Genomic DNA, 22,138 nt, shown 5'->3' on the forward strand with positions numbered 1-22,138 from the left:
TGGGTTGGGAAGACTCCCTGGAGAAGAGAATGGCTTCTACTCCAGTATTCTAGCCTGGAGAATCCCATGGACAGAGGAGCCTGGCGGGCTACAGCCCATTCAGTTGCATTCAGTTCAGTTGCTCAGTCGTGTCCCACTCTTTGCAACCCCATGGACTGCAGCAAGCCAGGCCTCCCTGTCCATCAGGAGTTTACTCAAACTCATGTCCATTGAGTCAGTGATGGGTCAGTCTACGGGGTCACAAAAAGAATCAAACATGACTTAACGACCAAACAATAACAAGTTGTAACTCAAATGAGCCCCCAAATTAGACGTTTAATATATCACTGAATCTTTACTTGGTAAGTTTTAGGAGGCTCCCATCCCCGTCTTGAATGCTTGGTTGTTACCGTAACACACACACTCGTGGCGGGCACCGCGAGGCCCAGACCCTCTGCAGGGCTGCACTGCATCAGGATCTGTGTGTTGTCCGGCGGCCCCCCAGCAGCCCTCCAGGAGGGCCCACGCCCCCCCCAGGCAGAGAACCATCACCAGAGGGTGTAAACGCCTGGCGCCGGTCCAACTCGGCTCACTTCCCAAGGCAGCTCCAGGGGGAGACCGGAGGCGTCAGTGGGTTTTCCTGCAGCGGGGCCTCTCCCTCTGGCCTCTGCCCGCTCCCTCCCGTGGGAAACCAATTCGTGACACGTCTGTTACTGATGGTGAGGTGATTTCATATCGGAGATTAAAAACTGGTTTCCATAGTAACCTGCTACACCATCTCTTTTTGGTTTTTATCATGGAAAATTTTCAAACCCATATGAAAATACAGGATCATGTAATCGAACCCATGATCTACTTGGACCCCAGGATCATTTATGATGGAGCCAATCTTGTCCCATCTATACCTACCCACCTCGATTATTTGGAAGCAAAACTCACATATGCTATTATTTCATCTATAAATACTTCAGTGTATACTGCATCTCTAGAAGAAAATAAAAGAATAACAATCCCATCAACACACTTAAATTTTTAAAAATTTTCTAGTATCAAATATTTCTCTAATTGTCTCTAAAAAAACTTTTTACAGTGTGCTTGTTGGATGCAGTTAAGGTCCCTACGCTGCAGTCAGTCATGTCTCTCGAGCATCCTTTGAGCCGGAAGCTTTATCTGTGGGAGAAAGGAGCTCACTGGTCCTGTAAATTTACCATCTGGATGTGCTCATCACATCCCTTCATTGTTTATCCTGCCCCTCTGTGCACAGCACTTCCTGAGAACTAGAAATTGTATCTAGAGGTTTGAGCACATTTAGGCTTGATGGACAGGACCTTCTCCTCAAGCATGCTGTGTGCTTCTACCTGGAGGCCTTGGCGTCTGGTGATGTGAGCAGTCACTGGTGACCTCTGCTAGATCCGTAAGCGAAGAGGAGCCCACATGTGATAATGTTTGAGCGCTCCCTCTGGACCCATTAGTTTGAATACTGAAGAGACAGACACCTCCCCACACCAATCGCTTGGCTACTCTGAGGGGTGATCCATATATGAAGAGCGGACTAAAAGTTTGACTCCGCCTGAGCCCCGTACATCGTGCCGTCTCTGCGTCACATCGCGGCGTGTTCCTCTAGGCCTCGTCCACAAACACACACTGGGAAGTCCGCCTGTGCTTCCTGGGAGCTGTGGCCGTGTTCCCTGGCTGTGTCCCAGGGCTCCCTCATCTGACACGTGTGACAACCCTCGTGTCCTGAGCTGCTGTCTATGTGCTGACCTGAGGACCAGGAGTTGGGGATTTAGAGACACCTAGGACCTATCCTTGCCCTTGGGGGCTCCACAGCTCACGGGAGGGGATGCCACCAAAGAACACTGCTATCCTGTGCACGCCCACACGAGACACGTATGGGGCACACTGCCTTCTTCCCAGAGGACATGACGACTGCCAGGTGGGCTCGCTCCCTGCTCTGACTCCCTGATGTCAGTTTATCTCCACCAAACAGAAGCCACGGAGCCCATACTGCCCACAGCCCTTCTCCCATGGCCCCTGCCTCCCACGAGAGCCTGATGCCACGTGACGCCTCCAGGCAAAGACTCAGGGGAACTGGAGGAAACCGACACATGTGATAAGATGGCAGGACTACAGGTGAAACTTCTAAACCTCTTCTTCATATTGCTGCAACACAGTTTTCCATAATAAAACTGGATCTCTTTGGTGTAGCAAAAAATAAAGAAAAGCACAAGGTAAAAAACGCCACATGAGCAAACATTACATAAAGGCCTGGCTCCCTCTGCTCGGCCTCCAGCTTTGAGAAGAGGCAACACATCCCCCAGGAGCGCCCATCTGGGGGAGAATACATCTCAGGGCGCCCTGTCCTGCCTCCTGCTATGGGGTCAGCTGAGCTCCCCACACACATTAGGGGACACTGTCACCCCAAGACATCCCTCCTCTTTCCATCTGAGCAGAAAGAGGCTCCTTGGAGTGCTCAGAACAATGACTCACTGACACATTAAAATAAGATTCCCCCACCCCCAGCTTCACACCCCTCCCAGCAACATATGTTCCTTGTTCTTTTTTTCCAGCGGGAAAGGTCTGTGATTAGCTAAGGGACAATCTGCAGGCAGAGTGCTGGGGTCTTTCCTGGGTCAGATTTTCTGGAGGCCCCAGCACCCTCAATCACAGGCCTGACCTACCCCAGCTTTGCCTGTCATCTGCCTGCCCCGCCCTCCCTCCCCCACCGTCACCCTGGCCACTCTCTTCCCTCCCTGCTGCATCCCTTCCTCTCTACCCCATCCTCGCCTCCAGCCTCTTCAGCCTCTCGCCTGGACCAGTGAGGCCTCTGCCTCCTGAGCCTATCCACCAGGACTTCCCACATGCAGGACCCATCTCTGCAAACACCACTGCTGCCAAAGATGCTGAATGAATATTTCATGATATTAAGGAACTGCTGTGACTTCTTAGATGAATTACGCTATCACAGCTTGAAGAGTACTTCTCTTTCAGAGATGCACACTGAAATCTTATAGAGGAAGAGATGAGATGTCTGGGGTTTTATAAGAAATAAAAGGAAGAGAAGCAACTGGGATATAAATGAAACAAGACTGGCCCTGAGTTAACAATCATTAAAGCTGGGTGATGGGTAAACGGGGATTTATTATGCGAATCTACTTTTTTTTTTTTTAATGTTTGAAATTTTACATTAAAATAAAGAAACTTTTAAATGGCCGCTCTTGCTATGGGAACATGTAGGAACAGCTTCGAGTCTGACTTCCCACGCTGTCTTTCCAATTGTATCTCCCGTTGGGCCACAAGCTCTCTCACATTACCTTCTGAAAGCTCAACATCTGTGGGCTCCTGCAGGCGTGGCTCGGAACCCCCCAGCCCACCAGACAGAGAGCGGGGAGCACGGAGGGGACTTGATCTGGCTGGAAGGGTGGGGGGGCGGGGTTAAGGTTAGGGTTTGTGGCAATGTTTTCTCCTTTTCCCCAAGTCCCACCTCCCCCGGTATAAATGCATCCCTTCCTACAAAGACATCTTAAATCCCACCTCCCAAAGCAAGATGTGATCCCTCTGGGATCCTGAGAGCTACAGCACCTGCTGTTCACTCTAATGCCCAGAGAAGCTGGTCAGGTGGTGGACTGAGGGACCAAGTCAGGTACAAGCACAGAGGATGCACTAGTTCCACAGTAAACCAGGGCTCAAGTCCATCTAGAGTGCCAGCCCATACTCCGTGGCCAGGCTCGAATGGGGACCCAGTGCTAACTGAGTCTCCACTAGCCCAAGCAAAGCAAATATTACATATTATATGTAACATAACTTTATATGACATTATCTATATTTTTCATATAGCCACACATCATGTATGTATATGTTATCTATTTTTTTCATATAGGAATTTACTAAGAAATTAAGATTCTTTTTTTTCTTTTACTATTTACTTATTTATTTTGGCTGTGCAGCACGTGGGATCTTAGTTTCCCAATCAGGGACTGAATCCGTGCTGCTTGCAGTGGAAGCACACAGTTTTAACCACTGGACCACCAGGCCCCAGAAGTCAAGATTTTTATATGAACTCTTCAAACAAAAAAAAAATTGACTCAAATATTCTAAAAATATTGTGTTTTTTGGGTAGAGAAACTACTCTTTAATGGTGGCTATGTGTCATTATAAGTTTATCTGCACCCACGGACAGAGAAGCCTGGTGGGCTACAGTCCATGGGATTGCAAAGAGTCAAACACAAATTATGACTAAACCACCACCACACCCACAGAGTGTGCAATACCAAGAGTGAAGCTTGATGTAAATAAACGGTGCACTTTGGGTCCATCAATTGTACCAAACAGGCCTCTCAGTGAGGGACATGGATAATGTGCGGGGAAGGGTGCATATGGGAACTCTCTGTACCTTCCACTCAATTTTGCCTTGAACCTAAAACTGAATTAAAAATAGAAAAGTATTAAAAAATAAAGACAAACAAAAAATCAACCCACTAACAACAACAACAAAAAAAACACTTTGTGGACCAAACCAATTGTACCTGTACTTCAAATCAAGCTCCAAACTACAAGTTTATAAATTCTGGCCTGTTTCATGACATTCAACACTTACCACGTATTGACCTTTCTTTTCACCTGCCTGTCTTTTGTCAATTACTGGCTCCTTGGCAGACAGAAGCCACATTTCACCGCACTTGGGCCTGTGGGGTGCGGAGGTGTTTCCCTCCATCGGGCACTTACTTCTGACTAGCCTCCATCTCCAGCAGGGCGGACAGAGCTGAGGTTCCCTTCTTCCCAACCGGGGGGCCGGCCGATTCAAGGGAGTGCGTGGGGATGGGCCCGGCCATCTGTAAGCCTTTCATGGCGGCCCCTTTCTAGAGCAGAGAGAAGGAAACAGGCCATCAGATGCCACTGTGTCCGCTGTGCCTCAGGTTCTGGGAACCCATCAGTACAGTCGGGGAGGATGAGGTCCAGGAGCCGGAAATGCCAGGGAACAGCTTTTTACTCAAACCAAAAGTCCCAAATAGCTGGCAGACTCAAAACAAACTGCCTCCTTGAGGCGGTTTACGTACATCATCTAATTTTACTCTCATCACAGCTTGAGGAAGTAAATAATGTTACATCTACTTTATGGAAAAAGAAACTAAGTCTCAGAAAAGTGAAGTAATGTATCCCAAATCCCACTGCTGCAGGAATTCGAACTCCAGTTGACTGACTCCAAAACCAAGGTTCTTTCCACTACACAAGCTCTCCTGGAAATGATGCTGTGTACAGAAGGCAGCTGAACTTGAGGTTAAAAACGAAAAGTAAAAACGATGACTGATGATGAAACACTGCTCAGCAATGGAAAGGAATGAACTGTGGGGCCAAGCGGCAAGTTAGATGAATCCCAACGGCCTTATGCTGAGGGGAAGAAGACAGCCTTGAAACATTATGTGCTGTATGATTCCATTTATAAGATATTTGGAAAAGACAACTGTAGAGTGATGAGAACAGACCAGTGGCCACCAGGGTTAGAGACAGAGGGATAGTGTGACTCTAAAGGGTGCTGTGAGAGCTTTCCTTGGAGTGATGGAACTATTCTGTGTCCTGACTGTGGCGGGGATGGTGGTGACATGAATCTATACATTTATAAAATTCAGAGACCTGTGTGCGGAGGCACACAGGCCTGCACGTGGGCCAAATCATCCCAGATCAGCCCTTTGTTAGCTGGGTGTCCTCAGACACATCCTCCCATCACCCCTACAAGCCTCAGCATCCTCACTGGGGAGTGAGTCACTGAAAGAAGGCCCGAGGGTGTGGGGAAACTCCACAGGTGACAGAAGTGACGTGGCTGCCGTTGAGCAATCCGGCATCAGGGCACCCAGGCAGCTGCGCCTGCAGCCGGGAACCCTGCGGGGGGCTCATGGAGCACTTTGTCCTCCGGTGGGGCGCTTTCCCCCGCTTCCCCACCACCGACCACTTCATCTGGACTGAAGATAATCTCTGGGCAGCTGTGTGGTAAAGAACGGCCGGCGAGGGGCCGCTGACACGAGAGTAGGCGGGCCCTGCGGCCCAGACCGGGCGCAGCCCTCGAGGGGCCCCGGGGTCTCACCCGCATCATGCGGTCGGAGCGGTGCCGCCGGCGGATGCGGTTCAGGCCCTCCACGAAGCGGATGAAGCCGTCCAGGAGCTGCCACTCCTCCTCGTCCGCCCGCGGCCGGTCCCCGTAGATGTCGCAGTGGGCCTCTCCCTCCGTGATGCGCTTGGTGGCGGTGACGCAGGCCGGCAGCAGCAGGAAGCGTGTCCTCCAGAACTTCAGGGACTCGATTAAGCTGCAGAGGGATACAGTGGGAAAGGAGGCGGAGGTGAGCCCAAGCTGGAGGTGAGCCCAAGTCAGAGGAGGCGAGCCCAAGCCGGTGAAAGAAGCACCTCCGGCGAGGTGCATCCGTCTCAGCAGCTCCCAACCACCACCTCAAGAGTGGGGTGTGAGGGTCCTTCTGCCTGGGAGCACGTGCCCATCTGAGGTTGCAGGCTCAAAGGAAGACCTCCAAAGCTGCTTTTCCTTTCTACCCCAGAGACGCTGGAATGCTTGTGTGCACCCAGGCCCAGGGTCGTGGCAGCCTTTTATCATCACAACCATAAATCACGCATAAAAATGAAAACTTAAAAACAAGACATCACAAAGCTTTTTATGTAGAGAATGCATAAACAACAAGGTCCTACTGCACAGCACAGAGAAGTATATTCAGTAGCCTGTGGTCATAAAAAAGAAGGAAATACTGCCATTACTGTGACATGGATGGGCCTAGATATTATCACACCGAGTGGAGTAAGTCAGAGAAAGACAAATATCATATGATATCACTTATATGTGGAATCTGAAAGAATGGTACAGATGAACTTATTTACAAAACAGAAACTGAATCACAGATGTAGGAAACAAACTTAACCGGTTACCAAGGAGGAAAGAGAGTGGGGAGAAACAAATTGGGAGACTGGGATTGACATGTACATACTACTATATTTAAAATAGGGCTTCCCTGGTGGCTCAGCTGGTAAAGAATCTGCCTGTCACACAGGAGGCCTGGGTTCAATCCCTGGGCCAGGAAGATCCCCTGGAAAAGGAAATGGCAACCCACTCCAGTATTCTTGACTAGGAAATCCCATGGACAGAGGAGCCTGACAGGCTACAGACCTTGGGGTTGCAAAGAGTCAGGCACGGCTGAGTGACTAAACCACCGTATATAAAGTAGGTAACTAGTAAGAACCTACTGTCCAGCACAAGGAATTCCACTCAATACTTTGTAATGATCTATATGAGAAAAGAATCTAAAAAAGGGTAGACATATGTATAACTGATTCACTTGGCTGGACACCTGAAACTAACACAACACTATAAATCAAATATACTCCAATTTAAAAACAAAGAAAAGTATATTTACATGAAACCATCACACTGTACATCTTACATATATACTACTTTTGTCAATTATACCTCAATAAAGCTGAAAAAAGATTTTTAAAGATCCCAGGATAAACCATGGGGGGGTTCTCTGGTGGCTCAGATGGTAAAGAATCTGTCTGCAATACAGGCGACCCAGGTTTGATTCCTGGGTCAGGAAGATCCCCTGGAGAAAGGAATGGCAACCTACTCCCACTATTCTAGGAGCCTGATGGGCTGCAGTCCAAGGGTCGCAAAGAGTCGGATCGGACACAACTGGGTGACTACACTTTCACTTTCACAGGATAAACCATAATGGAAAAGAATATTAAAAAAGGAAAGTACATATATAACTGAACCACTTTGCCATATAGTAGAAATTAACGTGACATTATAAATCTACTACACCTCAATTAAAAAAAAAGTTACAGCTTTCTGCCCGTGGACGCCACCGAGAAAGCATCGTTGAAGACTTCCCCGCCTCCACTGCCGTCATGTCTAAATCAGAGTCTCCCAAAGAGCCCGAACAGCTGCGGAAACTCTTCATCGGAGGATTGAGCTTTGAAACAACTGATGAGAGTCTGAGGAGCCATTTTGAGCAATGGGGAACGCTCACAGACTGTGTGGTAATGAGGGATCCAAACACCAAGCGCTCCAGAGGCTTCGGGTTTGTCACATAAGCCACGGTGGAGGAGGTGGATGCGGCCATGAATGCAAGGCCACACAAGGTGGACGGAAGAGTTGTGGAACCAAAGAGGGCCGTGTCAAGAGAAGATTCTCAAAGACCTGGTGCCCACTTAACTGTGAAAAAGATTTTTGTTGGTGGCATTAAAGAAGACACTGAAGAACATCACCTGAGAGATTATTTTGAACAGTATGGAAAAATTGAAGTAATTGAAATCATGACTGATCGAGGCAGTGGCAAAAAGAGAGGCTTTGCTTTTGTAACCTTTGATGACCATGACTCTGTAGACAAAATTGTCATTCAGAAATACCACACTGTGAATGGCCACAACTGTGAAGTGAGAAAAGCCCTGTCTAAGCAAGAGATGGCTAGTGCTTCATCCAGCCAGAGAGGTCGAAGTGGTTCTGGAAACTTTGGTGGTGGTCGTGGAGGTGGTTTTGGTGGGAATGACAACTTTGGTCGTGGAGGAAACTTCGTGGTCGAGGTGGCTTTGGTGGCAGCCGTGGTGGTGGTGGATATGGTGGCAGTGGGGATGGATATAATGGATTTGGTAATGACGGTGGTTATGGAGGAGGCAGCCCTGGTTACTCTGGAGGAAGCAGAGGCTATGGAAGTGGTGGACAGGGTTATGGAAACCAGGGCAGTGGCTATGGCGGGAGTGGCAGCTATGACAGCTATAACAACGGTGGAGGCGGAGGCGGCTTTGGCGGTGGTAGTGGAAGCAATTTTGGAGGTGGCGGAAGCTACAATGATTTTGGCAGTTACAACAATCAATCTTCAAATTTTGGACCCATGAAAGGAGGAAACTTTGGAGGCAGAAGTTCTGGCCCCTATGGTGGTGGAGGTCAATACTTTGCCAAACCACGAAACCAAGGTGGCTATGGTGGTTCCAGCAGCAGCAGTAGCTATGGCAGTGGCAGAAGGTTTTAATTACTGCCAGGAGACAAAGCTTAGCAGGAGAGGAGAGCCAGAGAAGTGACAGGGAAGCTACAGGTTACAACAGATTTGTGAACTCAGCCAAGCACAGTGGTGGCAGGGCCTAGCTGCTACAAAGAAGACATGTTTTAGACAATACTCATGTGTATGGGCAAAAAACTCGAGGACTGTACTTGTGACTAATTGTATAACAGGTTATTTTAGTTTCTGTTCTGTGGAAAGTGTAAAGCATTCCAACAAAGGGTTTTAATGTAGATTTTTTTTTTTTGCACCCATGCTGTTGATTGCTAAATGTAATAGTCTGATCATGACGCTGAATAAATGTCTTTTTTTTTTTTTTTTTTTAATGTGCTGTGTAAAGTTAGTCTACTCTGAAGCCATTTTGGTAAACTACCCCAACAGTGTGAAGTTAGAATTCCTTCAGGGTGATGCCAGGTTCCATTTGAAATTTATTTACAACTTGCTTGGTGGAGAAGCTATTGTCTTCAGAACCTTGGTGTAGTTGAACTGACAGTTACTGTGTTGTGACCTGGAGTTCACCATTTAAAGGGTCACCCATGCAAAGTCATGGAGGTTTTTTTCTTTTTTTTTTTTTTTTGTTATTAATGATTGTTGGCACATCCTATGCAATATATCTAAATTGAATTATGGTACCAGATAAAAGTTATAGATGGGAATGAAGCTTGTGTATCATCCATTATCATGTGTAATCAATAAAAGATTTAATACCCTCTTGAAAAAAAAAAAAAAAAGTTACAAGCAGTCAGGAAAATGTGAAGAGCACTGACATTCCACCAAAGGCGCATCTTTACCAGGTTTTTGTTGTTGTTTGTTGTTTCATGTGGCAAAACACATGTAACAACAGTTACCATTATAATGATCTTTAAGGGCACCTTCAGTGGCACTCAGTACATTCACACTGCTGTGCAATCGTCCCCATCCATCTCATCGCTGAGTTTTTAACCCAATCCAGATGTGTTTTTCCCTCCATCCCCCCCCCCCCCCCAAAAATGTCCTCATTTTGGCATCAGGAGGAAGGACAGAGGCATTAAATTACAGACACGCGGCAGGCCACGACGGTGGGGAGCCACCCCGGGCTCTCTGACCTGAAGTCCTCGGAGCCGGCAGAGCAGATGTACTGATCTAAGTAATTCCACTTGTACTCCTCCAGTCGCTCATGGGAGAATTCCACCCAACAGGAGACGAACTCTGAATCGGAGTGGGAGGGGCAGAGGCTGTAGGCGTAGTGGATCTGGGCAGACTCGTACGGGTACCTGAAAAACAAAGGTCCAAACAAGGATACCCACCAACTCGTCTGTACCTGTTCTTTCTCAACACACTTGGCATTCAACCACAGCAACCATCTCATCTCAGGGGACTGGTAATGGAGATTTCTCAGTTTTTAAACCAGAAAAACATCTACTTTTGCTGTATTGACTATGCCAAAGCCTTCAACTGTGTAGATCACAACAAACTGTAGAAAATTCTTCAAGAGATGGGAATACCAGACCACCTTACCTGCCTCCTGAGAAATCTGTATGCAGGTCAAGAAGCAACAGTTAGAACTGGACATGGAGAAATGAACTGGTTCCAAACTGGGAAAGAAGTACGTCAAGATTGTATATTGTCACCCTGCTTACTTAACTTATATGCAGAGTATATCATGTGAAATGCCAGTCTGAATGAAGCACAAGCTGGAATCAAGATCACCGGGAGAAATATCTATAACCTCAGATATACAGATGACACCACCCTTATGGCAGAAAGCAAAGAAGAGCTAAAGAGCCTCTTTATGAAAGAGAAAGAGTAGAGTGAAAAAACTGGCTTAAAACTCAACATTCAGAAAATGAAGATCATAGCATCCAGTCCCATCACTTCACAGCAAATAGATGGGGAAACAATGGAAACAGTGAGAGACTTAATTTTTTGGGGCTCCAAAATCACTGCAGATGGTGACTGCAGCCATGAAATTAAAAGAAGTTTGCTCCTTGGAAGAAAAGCTGTGACCAACCTAGATAGCATATTAAAAAGCAGACATTACTTTGCTGACAAAGATCTGTATAGTCAAAGCTATGGTTTTTCCAGTAGTCATGTATGAATGGAGAGGTGGACTATAAAGAAAGCTGAGCACTGAAGAATTGATGGTTTTGAACTGTGGTGTTGGAGAAGACGCTTGAGAGTCCCTTGGACTGCAAGTAGATCAAACCAGTTAATCCTAAAGGAGATCAGTCCTGAATATTCATTGGAAGGACTGATGCTGAAGCTGAAACTCCAATACTTTGGCCACCTGATGCGAAGAACTGACTCCTTGGAAAAGACCCTGATGCTGGCAAAGACTGAAGGCAGAAGGAGAAGGGGAAGACAGAGAATGAGATGGTTGGACGGCATCACCGATTTGATGGACATGAGTTTGAGTGAGCTCCGGGAGGTGGTGATGGACAGGGAAGACTGGTGTGCTGCAGTCCACAGGGTTGCAAAGAGTCGGACACGACTGAGTGACTGAACTAAAACCACCTTATTCTTCTATCATATTCTTTGTTTTAAATTGGAGTGTTAAGACTCATGCCAAACATTGTAAGCTGAATCAAATCCCTTTCAGAAATAGGTGAGCTACAACCATAAAACACAACCCTGGAAAGCAGACTTTCCTGGTGGTGCACTGGATAGGAATCTGCCTGCCAGTGCAGGACACACTGGTTAGATCCCTGGTCCAGGAAGATTCTACATGCAGCGGAGAAGCTCAGCCATGCGCCCCAAGTCCTGGAGCCCAAGCACCTAGAGCCTGTGCTGTGCAGCAAAAGAAGTCACTGCAATGAGAAGCCTGCACACAGCAACTAGCCAAGACACGAGCCCAGCCCCTGCTGGCTTCAACCAGCCCTTGCAAAGCAATGAAGACCCGGTGGGGCCAAAAATAAATAAGTAAAAATTAAAAACAAAAACAGAAGAAAACCCTGGGAAACAAAATAGTAACTCCAAAACAACAACTACTCACTCAATCTCCCCGGTTTGAATATACATGTAATTCAGTATGTGGACAGTATGTGTTATAAACATCACTTGGTAGGTGGACATGATCTAGGACAGACGCTGAAAACGTTAAAACACCCAGGACTCACTTGGGAAGGTACCGGGTCACTGTGATCATCTTGTCTTTCAGTGTGACTTTGTGGAAGGTTCTGCCCATGCTCAGCCAGTACTGGTCTTCCTCCTCTGGGCGGTTTCGGGACACAAGGCCTAATAAGGAAAAAGAGAATTTGCTCCATCTGGTTGAGGGTCCTTCCTTTAAAAGGCAATTGCTTCTCTTCCACATAGATTCAAAAAAGGAGAGACAAAAGAGGCAACACTTTCAGTTTGGCGATTTCGTGGAAAAGAAATACTCTTGGTTAAAAAAAAAAAGTCCTGAAGGTGGAAGATTTTTCTGTTACTGAACCAGCCAGCAGGGGGTTGGAATCAGGGGTACTGACAGCATCTGGATGATACACTCGAGGCTGAACCTGATGGGTCGTCCTCTGTGAAGGGAAGTTCTGAGGTGGATGTTAACTGACTAAAATGGAACTCCACCCCTCTCAGGCACAAGCTGCCACCTGGCATCTGAGACCCTCACCCCTAGGGCGGCCCACCCAGCCCATGACTCCCACTCTGCTACACCATGTTTCATACTTAAAGGACCGCTTATTGGGGACTGCCCTGGCAGTTCAGTGGTTAAGACTCTGTGCTTCCACTGCAGGGAACATGCGTTCGATTCCTGGTCAGAGAACTAAGATCTCACATGCAGTGCAGCCAAAAAAAAAAGGAACCACTTATTTAATTGATCAAATTTCCTTCTCCAAACATCTGCTCCTGTTGCTTCTTCTTCCTTCTCTTCCTGGGCCACCTTCAAATTCCTAAAGATTGTTTAAGGTCACCATCAAGTGCCACCTTCTTCAGAAAGCTATCAGACCCCATCAATGGTGAATTCTACCTTGGATATAGCTCCTTGTATGTGTCTGTCTCACTCTATGACAAAGTAAATGTTCCAGGAGGCCAGGGCCCAAATCTTGTTCATCTTTGTATTTTCAGTAGCACTGGATAAAGTGCCTGTTTAGAGAAAAGGCAGCCTGGATGGGACCACTAACATGAAAGGGGAATTCATATCACCATGTTTAGGATAAGAACAAAATCCTTCACATGGTCTGTGCAGCCCGGGTCTCCTGATGTCTCTGGCCATGTTGCTGGCTTATTCATGGTCCTCCCCACACTCATCTTTTAGGTGCCAAGAAAATCTTACAAGGTCTCCAGCCACAGGGCCTTTGCACACACACTAATCCTGCTGCCTAGTATGCTCTGCCCTCCACTCCTCTCCCCTCACACTAAAAACTCCTGCATTTGTTTCAGGTTGCAGCTCAAACATTACCTCCTCAAAGAAGCTGCTCCTGACTCTCCAGACCAAACCAGTCCCATATTAAATAATCTCGGACGAGCATTTTGATTTTTCCTTCATGGTCCTTATCATAACATGGAATTATATTTCATAATTTGACTAATGTTATTTTGTCCTATAGAGCAGGAGCTTCAAAAATACTAATGAATGAGGGGCTGAATGAATGAATGAAATAATGAGTGATTGAATGAGTGACATAATAAAATGGGTAAACGAATGAATGAGTGAACTGATGAACAAATGAATTAGTGAAATAAGGAATTAATGAATAAAATTAGTGAGTGAAATAATGAATGTGTGAAATAATGCATGACATAATGAATGAATGAATGAATGAATGAACACTATCATAAATTCATACACCCACGCTGTCCTATACCAGGCACAGTGGCTTCCATAATGGAAGATAATAAGATGAAGCTGAAGTTATCCTAGTACTCAGAAAGGTTATTATTAGTAGAGTCTATAATATGAGAAGAAGGTATCACATGATACATACCACAAGAGGCTTTTAGAGAAAACCCAGAGGAGCCCAAAACTTCATGGTGAACAAAGGGGCATGGATGCAAGGACCACTAAGCCCCTGCTGACAGGTCCATGCTTCTTTGATCCTCTGACTGGAGGAGCTTTAATGGAACCAAAGCTGACCTGAGGTCTGGTTGTGGCTGTCTAGGGAGCAGGGTGGGGTGCTCATTAGCTATAAGGAGGAAGCAGGGGACGAAGAGATGCTCAGTGATGGCTCCAGGAAGTGACCGCTGCTCTCCGGTTCCAGGCCCCAAAATGTAATTCCCGCTGCTGGACTTGTTTCAAGGGAGACCTCCAGAGCCCAGCTCAAACTCAGCCAGCACCACTGAGTCTCTATACTCACTAGCCTCTGCCACTCACAAATGACCCATCTTGGCTTCAAGTCACTGAGCTTCGGTGAGCTGCAGTGACAGAATAGGGAAGGAGAGGAGAACAAGCATAAACTTCAGGTTCGGGTAACATTAGAGGACCTACAGTGTCAGGCACTGTGCAAGGAATAAACCCAGGCCTCTGGGATGGGAATATTCACCCTGTAGTTTGACGGTTCGGCCCTTGCTCAGCAGCCTGGGACCCAAGGTACTGCTCAAGCCAGGCTGGAACATCCCTGAACTTAGCCATACCCTCTTCCTTAAAAGGAGAGTTGATTAAAGAGTTTTAAGATAAGTCCGAACCCAGAGGAGACATTAATTCTTGTATAAAGTAAAAATTTTAAAGGGAAAAAAAAATGCATAAGCAATACAGCAGAGAATATGTGTAAATATGCCATTGCATAAACTATTAATGTTATATATTAGTATACATAAATGTATGAATCTATGTACCTAATATGAAGGTACTAGATCAAAAAAAAAATGTGTGTTGAAAAACAATGATTTTAAGTGTATGTATTCCCTACTATCTTAAGAACTTGTTCGTACAAATTGAGTACAGAAGAAAACTCAGGGTCCGCAGTGGCACCTCACCCCGGCTGTAGAGCGGGCTGCTGCTGAGTGGCGGTGGGCCGGCAGGGCTGGGCTTCTGTGCACGGGGCTGAACAATGATCTGGTAACCCTGCATGAGCCGCTGGCAGATGAACTCTTCAAACACCTGCTGGGCCGTCATCTGCACACCCTCCTCGTCCCTCCTAAAAAGACAGACGGCGTTCACAGGATATGCCAGGGGCACAGTGACAGAGTCCCCAGTCCTCAGCTCCATCCCCGTGAGCCTTTCCATGGTGGTGCGTGAAACTGAGGATTTGCAAACCAGTCTTGGGAGAAGCAAAAGCCAGGCACCTTCTCTCTGTCACCGACCTGTCAATGTCAGCCTCTGGGAGGAGATCGTAGCAGCCCTCCGTGTAGTCGTTCTGTAGGCCCTGGCGGTCGGGGAAGTAGTCCGTGGTGAGGGGGAGGCACGCGGGAGTCGTGAGTGACTTCCAGTCCACACCAACTGTGCAACAGAAGCCTGGCACTACAGGGGGAGCAGACAGCGTCAGAACTGCCTCGTGTGAACAGGAAGGAAGGCAGTGAGGTCACCAGGCAGGTGTGGGATGTGGGTGGGGAATGGGGGGGAGAAGGGTGGTGTGACAGGTGATCAAATTGCCAGGAAAGGGAGGGAGAGAGAAAGGGGCGGGGGAGGGAGAAAGAGAGAGAAACAGAGGCTGTTAGACAACGCAGTGCTTATCCGATCCCACCATGCAAATGGGAGTCGCAGCCGACACTTTTCATTTTCTGCTGATCGTGAGCTGCAGCCGTGAGTCCAGTGAGGTTACGGCAGGGGCAGGCCAGGCAGAGTTACACATCGAAGCAAATCAACGTCCTGAGAGCGGAAGAGAGGCTCAGGCCGGGAGCCTCCCTGAGGCTCCCCGAGGGGGCAGAGGGGCCAGGTAGGGAGAAGAGAGGAGAGCAGCTGATTCTGGCGCGAATAGCACAGGGGAGCAGAATTCAGGATTGAAAAGTAAGTCACGGATCCATCAGGGCAGGAAGAGGAGTCAAGGGAGGACATCTGGGAAAGTTACGAGGCTGGAACTTTAGAGCTGGAGTTTAATAATCTAGAAATGAGAGCTTCCGTGGCAGAGCAGGTCCAACCCTCTGGGTCGGTCAGAGATCGCCTGCGCTTTGGTGAAGCAGGGCTTCCCCACTTCGGGGCATGAGACCTACTCTGGTAAGGATAATTCTCTGTCATGGGGGGCGGTCCTGGGCACTGCAGGATGTAGGCAGCCTCCCAGTCCCTACTCAATACATGCTAGTGGCATCGCCTGGTTGTGAAAACCAATGGTATCTGCAGACATGGCCACATGCACCCCAATGAGCAGAATATCCCTTGCTGAGAATCACTGAGTTAACACAGGGGGGCAGTTAGCTTCTTCATTCAAGTAAGTGAACATTATTTTTCAAATCTTCATACAAGGGAGCAACGAGAAGCAGCTATACTCCACGCTTCAGCCTCTGAGTCCCCAGCGAGACCCTCAGATGCCTCATCTCCCGTGGCTCCTCGGTCTTCCGCCCACTGTCCTCCTGACAGCCCTCCTCTCAACAGCTGTGGTGGCGTCATCAACCCCTTTAAACACCTGGCCGAGCTGAATCCCCCCGAGGTCACAGGACCAGAAGCCTCTCTGCTCAGGGATCTTTCCTTCATAAAGTGACCAACATGCCCCTAGGTAAACAGTGTCCCTGAGCCTGGGGGCCAGGAAGACTTTCGAGCTGGGTCCCAGCGGGAAACATGCCCCGTGTGCAGCCACAAGGCTTTGGGGAAGATGACCTAACCTGCAACAAGCCTAACTCCATGGTCTCCACTCCAGGTCCCGGTGTGACTTCTGCTTGGTTGGTCTGAATTTTATTTTATTGTGGTAAGAACACTTGAGATCTACCACCTTAACAAATTTTTAAGTGTACAATTCAGTATTCTTAAACTTGGGACAGTGCCATGCACCAGGTCTCTAGAGACCTTACTCAATCTCACAAGGACTGAAGTTTTACGTCCACCAACTAGCAACCCCCGGCACCCTGCCCACCTTCCCCTGGGACCCTGGCAACCACCTCTCCACTCTCTCAGTCTATGAGTCTGACTCCATACAGGCCTCGTGAACTCCTTAATACCCCAAGAACTCAAAACACAGCTAAAGGGAAACAGGGGAGGGAGAGGAATGGACTGGGAGTCTGGCGTTAGCAGATGCAAACTACTACATGTAGAATGGATCAACAGCAAGGTATAGCACAGGGAACTATATTAAATATCCTGTAATAAGCCATAATGAAGAAGAATATAAAGAAAATAATGTATGTTTGTGTATAACTGAGTCATTTTGATGTACAGCAGAGTTGCACAACATTGTAAATCAACTACACTTCAATAAAAAACAACAACAAAAAAAAACCCAGCCCACAACATCCTAGTTAGCACCCCAATTTCCCATATGGCAAACAAGGGTGAGTTTGTGTGAGCTTCCTTGTTAGAATCAGCAGCAGAAGGTGGGTACCGCATGGAGCCCCCAAGGGGAGGCCGGAAATACAAGGCCCTCTATCTCAGCGCCTTCTTACACCATTCTGGCCCTTGCCAGCTCCCTGACCCTTGGGATTATAAAAACCTTTTAGAAACAGGGTCCATGGGCACACATGGAGACTTCAGACCTCGTGGAGAGAAAAGCTCCCAGTTCTTAGCTGGATGCTGCTGCTGCTTCCCTGGGTAAAGAGTCTGGGTGGCCTCTTTTCCACCTCCAGTACCTCCAGGCCCTGCCAAAGCCTCTGAGGTGGTTCCAGCTCAGAACCACACAGTGACAAACACAGATGACAAAATCCAGTGCCGGGCTTGCAGAGGAGAAACAGGCTCATCTATTCAAGGCTGGCAGCTTTCTAGAAAACAATCAATCTGCCAACTATTCTTTGGAATATATTCCAAGGATCTGAACCAAGAGAAAAAAATACACCCATGACACCATGCATTATATGCTAAAAAAAAAAAAAAAAGTAGAAATCACCCAAATGACCATCAATAGACCTGATTATCCAAATCACAATATAGTAATACATTTGATATTGACATGAAAAATGACTAGCATGCCAGACCTGGAGAACTAGTGAAATGATTGCTAAATTACTTAAAAGTGGGGACAGTAAAAGATTTGGTGATGTACATACATCCATCGGTCACAGTGAGGTAAAGCAATGTTGATCAAGCAGTAGAGTTTCTTTTTCTGGTCTTTTGCTATTGCTGATATTTAGATGTTCAGCTATTTCAACAGACAAGGATGATCAATGTAAATACAACCCAGACACACACTTCCAACTGCAGGGATATAAATAGCTTCAGGTCTTATTCCTTCCGACTTCTCCCCAGAGCCATTGTTAGGCATCTCAGAGCCAAGGCCAGTGCTGGGAATATGGCCACCCTTCCCGTGTGGCCTCCCCGCCGCTCCCTTTCCATCAGACAGGCTACAGACTCTCCTTCACCACACTGCCTTCCCGCACCTGAGACATGAACGTCCAGGCTGTTCTCCCCCCACAGGGCAGCTCCCTCTTGCTCCCCCACAGTGCCCTGACCATCCACCTCACACCCCCACCTCCCTCCGTCAGTCGCCCCCTCTTACTTGGGTCTGGAGAGGTAGACACACTGTCCTCCGGAGAATCCTTATTCTGGGTCCGAGGATTCACACCTATGGAAAGATAAAAAGAATCTGTTTCACTGAGGCTCATTTTGCAAAAAAGTTCTGACCAGTTATAGTTTTTAAAAAAAAAGAGACAGAGAGAACCTTCTACACCAGTCATTAAATAAGGACTTCTCTCTTTTCTCCAGAGCAGAGGAATCAACGGGTCTATGAGAGATGCCTCCCCCAGGCCCAGAATCACACTCCATGACCACCTGGGGAAAATCCTGAAGCAGTTACCACCTGAACCCATGGTTCCCCTGCTTCAGGTCACCAGGAAACTTGCTCCAAGTGTGGTCCCGTAAGCCCCAGAGCAGCCCTCCTTTGTATGACTTGACCCCAAACAGCTGGGAAGGTCAAACTCTGGATTCCTATAAAGTGGCTCCTTTTAGCAAAGTAACAGAAACGTTGCCTTTATCATATTCTCTTTTTTTGAGGTTCTTTTCTTTTAATATTTATTTGGCTGCATAGGGGCTTAGTTGCGTCATGTGGGATGTTTTTGTTGCAGCACATGGGCTGTCTCGTTGTGGGGCACAGGATGAGTTGCTTTGCAGATTGAACCCACATCCACTGCATTGCAAGGCAGATTCTTAACCGCTGGACTGCCAGGAAGGTCCCTTGCCTTTATCACATTCTGAAGGCACTTTCCAAGAGCCTGGAAGCCAACTACCATTTTCAGCCCCCAAGCACAGGGATCAAAAATATCTTAGCCCCAAACCTTTATTCAACATGTCTTCTCATTCAAAATGAATGATGGAAAGATGGACTAGAAATTGGAAAGAAATAATTACGAGACTTCAGGAATCCTCTGACTGCCAATCCAATTTTCAAGCCTTAGCTATAGGCCACCAGAAACATCACTAGCTGAATCCACCCATGAATGTAGGCAAACTTTATTAACTAATTTTATAAAATTTCAATCCCATTGTTTTCCTCAAGTCAACTTTCAGAAAGGCAAGTTAACTTATAGGAAACGAAGACATGAAATAGTAACTTCATTTTTTCTTTCAGTTTTAATGTTTTTCATATTCATTTGGTGTAGTATCTATCCTTTGAGGCTTTCCAAAATCTGCCCTCCACCCATCTAAACTCACGTTCCCCTACCCCTGTAAAGGTTCTCTGAATAGTGCAGAAATCAGAAACAGCAGCCAATGCAGGAGACATAAGAGAGGAGAGTTTGATCCCTGGGTCAGGAAGATCCCCTGGAGGAGGGCATGGCAACCCACTCCAGTATTCTTGCCTGGAGGATCCCATGGACAGAGGAGCCTGGCAGGCTAGAGCCCATGGGGTTGCAAAGCGTCAGACACGACTGAGCACAGAAACAGCAGGAACAGCTGGCTGCTGGCTTGAGAGATCAGAATAATATCTCCACACCTCTGGGTGTTAAGTTGCTACATGTGTAGAATATATTTAATGACTTACTCCCTACAGGAATGATCAGATAATAAGTGCTTCCAAAAAGCATAAAGCCTGTATCAGTAAAAGCTCCAACCCTCCCTGCACTTAGAATCCCTTACCTTCTAACTCTCCTCCTGACCAAATACCACCCCTTCGCGTCTGAGGTGCCTATCCACTTGTGTAAGCCAGTGGTCCTCAAACTTTTTGGCACCAGGGACCGGTTTTGAGACGATTCAAGCACATTACATTTATTGCGCACTTTATTTCCATTTCATCAGCTCCACCTCATATCATCAGGCATTAGATCCCAGAGTTTGGAGACCCCTGCTGTAAGCAACAAGGTCACCCTTCTCTTCTCCAATCTCAAACCACACTGCTCCCTCTGGGTCTCTGGTCATTTTTATGGGGGGGGGGGTCCCCTTCCACATATAATTGAAAGCTTCTAGGCCTGGTGCGGCCCTCAGTAGTGATCTCATAAGCAGCCCTCAATCACGACTCACTGACAGACCAATGATAAATGTGTTCCCGACCAACATGTTCTCAGCTAAAAACGTTAACGTGCGGCCCATTTATAATTCCATGCATTATACAGCACGGCTTCTAAATAGGTCACCCAAAATTGTGGCTGAAATGATCCTGAAATAGACACGGCCCTGCTTTTCTATCCCATGTCACTCCCGGGGGTGGGCCTGCTCAGAGCGTCTCTTGGGCGGGTTACCTGCACCACTGCCGCTGAGCAGGCTGACCGAGAGCTCCTCCGTCCCAGCGAAGCTCAAGAAGGACGTGCTGTCGCCAGGCTGGCGGGAAGTGCTGTGCCTGCAGAGAACAAACAGAGCCCAGCCGCCTGGCTTACTGTGGATCATCACCTCTCTTAGCCTGCTCACCCTGTTTCCGGGGGGCTTTCATCAAAAACAGGCCTGAATGCTTGGCCACACGGGCTGGCAAACACCAAGATCCACATCACAGCTGCCAGGCTTCAGGATCTGGAGCGCATGCCAGCTCGAGGTTCCCACCCTGGCACCCCGGCTGCACCCCCATCGCCATGCCAGATGCCTGCCCTCTCCTTCCTAAGTCTGCCCCTGCTGATACCCACAGCAGGACGTGAGGCGCTCCAACAGAGGTACCATGTTAACCTGGTAAGGAGGGTCATGCCCTGCCTGTGTCCCACATCCAGCCCATGGGATGCTGGGACGACTGGAAAGGGGTCAAAGGTTGCCCCTTGCAAGACTAACGCATCACAGCAGATCCAGCATAGCCAGGGCTAGAGCACGTCAAGGTTTAAATGACTTTCTTCCTAGGCCGACTCTCTCTGGATGCCTTGTAACACATTTAGAACCCCGGTTCAAAAAGACTTGTTTCTATAAACACAGGCCTTGGTCTCCATTGTTTTTACTTATTTACTTTTTATCAAGCAAAACTTTAATAATATAGAAATATATAATAGTCCCTAACTTGATCAAAAATATCACTTGAAAGTCAGTAGTACCCATCTTATGATTTGCAATTTGTCAACCATTGCTATTAGACAAATTCTTACACACTGGTTATTTTGAGATCCTAAACAATGCAATAAAATATGAAAAACAATTAAAATGATAAATATTTGCAGTGAAGGCAAAGGATTCTAATTCATTTGGGATCCACTGCTTTCAGCATTAACCCAACAGTGGGATTCCTCAATGACCAAAATGACAAAAGTCACAGACTGACTGCCCAGAACACACAGCAGGAACCACCTGCCCTGGAATTCATTTTCAGCCTTGACTGAGGATCAGAAGTAACTCATGTCTGTGGTTGACAAAGTGTGTTTTGAATAAAAGCAGAAGCTAAAGCAGAGCCTGGGGAACATCTCTGGCAAAAGCACCTCAGGCTGTCTGTGTCCAGCGGGCCCAGTGAAGGGGACTGACAAAGGGTGATGCTGCACCCCCACCATGTCCCCGAGTCTCCCGGACATGACGTGTCATGGGCAGCCCGTTCCGCCATCACCCCGGCATTCTCACAGCACCTCCCAGAGCCCCAGGCCCAGCCTCACCTGCCGGCGGCCTCGTGGTATGCCAGCTCCAGCAGCTCCGCGGAGGAGTGGGTCAGGTCCCTCTGTCCGCTGCCCTGCAGCTCTGCCATGTTCTGTCGGGTCTGGTGATGGATCTGAATGGCCTCTCCGGACGGTCC

At 47.6% G+C, this 22,138-nt stretch overlaps 1 protein-coding gene and 1 pseudogene across 11 annotated transcripts in view; one reads left to right on the forward strand and one right to left on the reverse strand.

Moving 5' to 3' along the window:
* DEPDC5 (DEP domain containing 5, GATOR1 subcomplex subunit) overlaps positions 1-22,138 on the reverse strand; it is a 73,112-nt gene that overhangs the window by 22,292 nt on the left and 28,682 nt on the right. For 6 of the 10 annotated variants that reach the window (XM_043901249.1, XM_043901246.1, XM_043901247.1 and 3 more), the window contains 9 exons: positions 22,002-22,137; positions 20,688-20,785; positions 18,515-18,580; positions 15,243-15,426; positions 14,916-15,076; positions 12,125-12,242; positions 10,115-10,282; positions 6,059-6,278; positions 4,705-4,838 (listed from right to left, as the gene is read on the reverse strand). In XM_043901249.1, coding sequence (XP_043757184.1) covers positions 4,705-4,838; positions 6,059-6,278; positions 10,115-10,282; positions 12,125-12,242; positions 14,916-15,076; positions 15,243-15,426; positions 18,515-18,580; positions 20,688-20,785; positions 22,002-22,137 — 1,285 coding nt within the window. Of the gene's footprint in view, positions 1-4,704; positions 4,839-6,058; positions 6,279-10,114; positions 10,283-12,124; positions 12,243-14,915; positions 15,077-15,242; positions 15,427-18,514; positions 18,581-20,687; positions 20,786-22,001; position 22,138 lie in introns of those variants that run through there. The other 4 variants (XM_043901251.1, XM_043901248.1, XM_043901245.1 and 1 more) reach the window with 2 other exon arrangements.
* Positions 7,818-9,638, forward strand: LOC122693643 (annotated as a pseudogene). Its single transcript, XR_006340956.1, has one exon. The product of XR_006340956.1 is annotated as a heterogeneous nuclear ribonucleoprotein A1-like (transcript).

Source organism: Cervus elaphus, chromosome 5 (assembly GCF_910594005.1).
Source record: "Cervus elaphus chromosome 5, mCerEla1.1, whole genome shotgun sequence".
Classification (NCBI taxonomy): domain Eukaryota; kingdom Metazoa; phylum Chordata; class Mammalia; order Artiodactyla; family Cervidae; genus Cervus; species Cervus elaphus.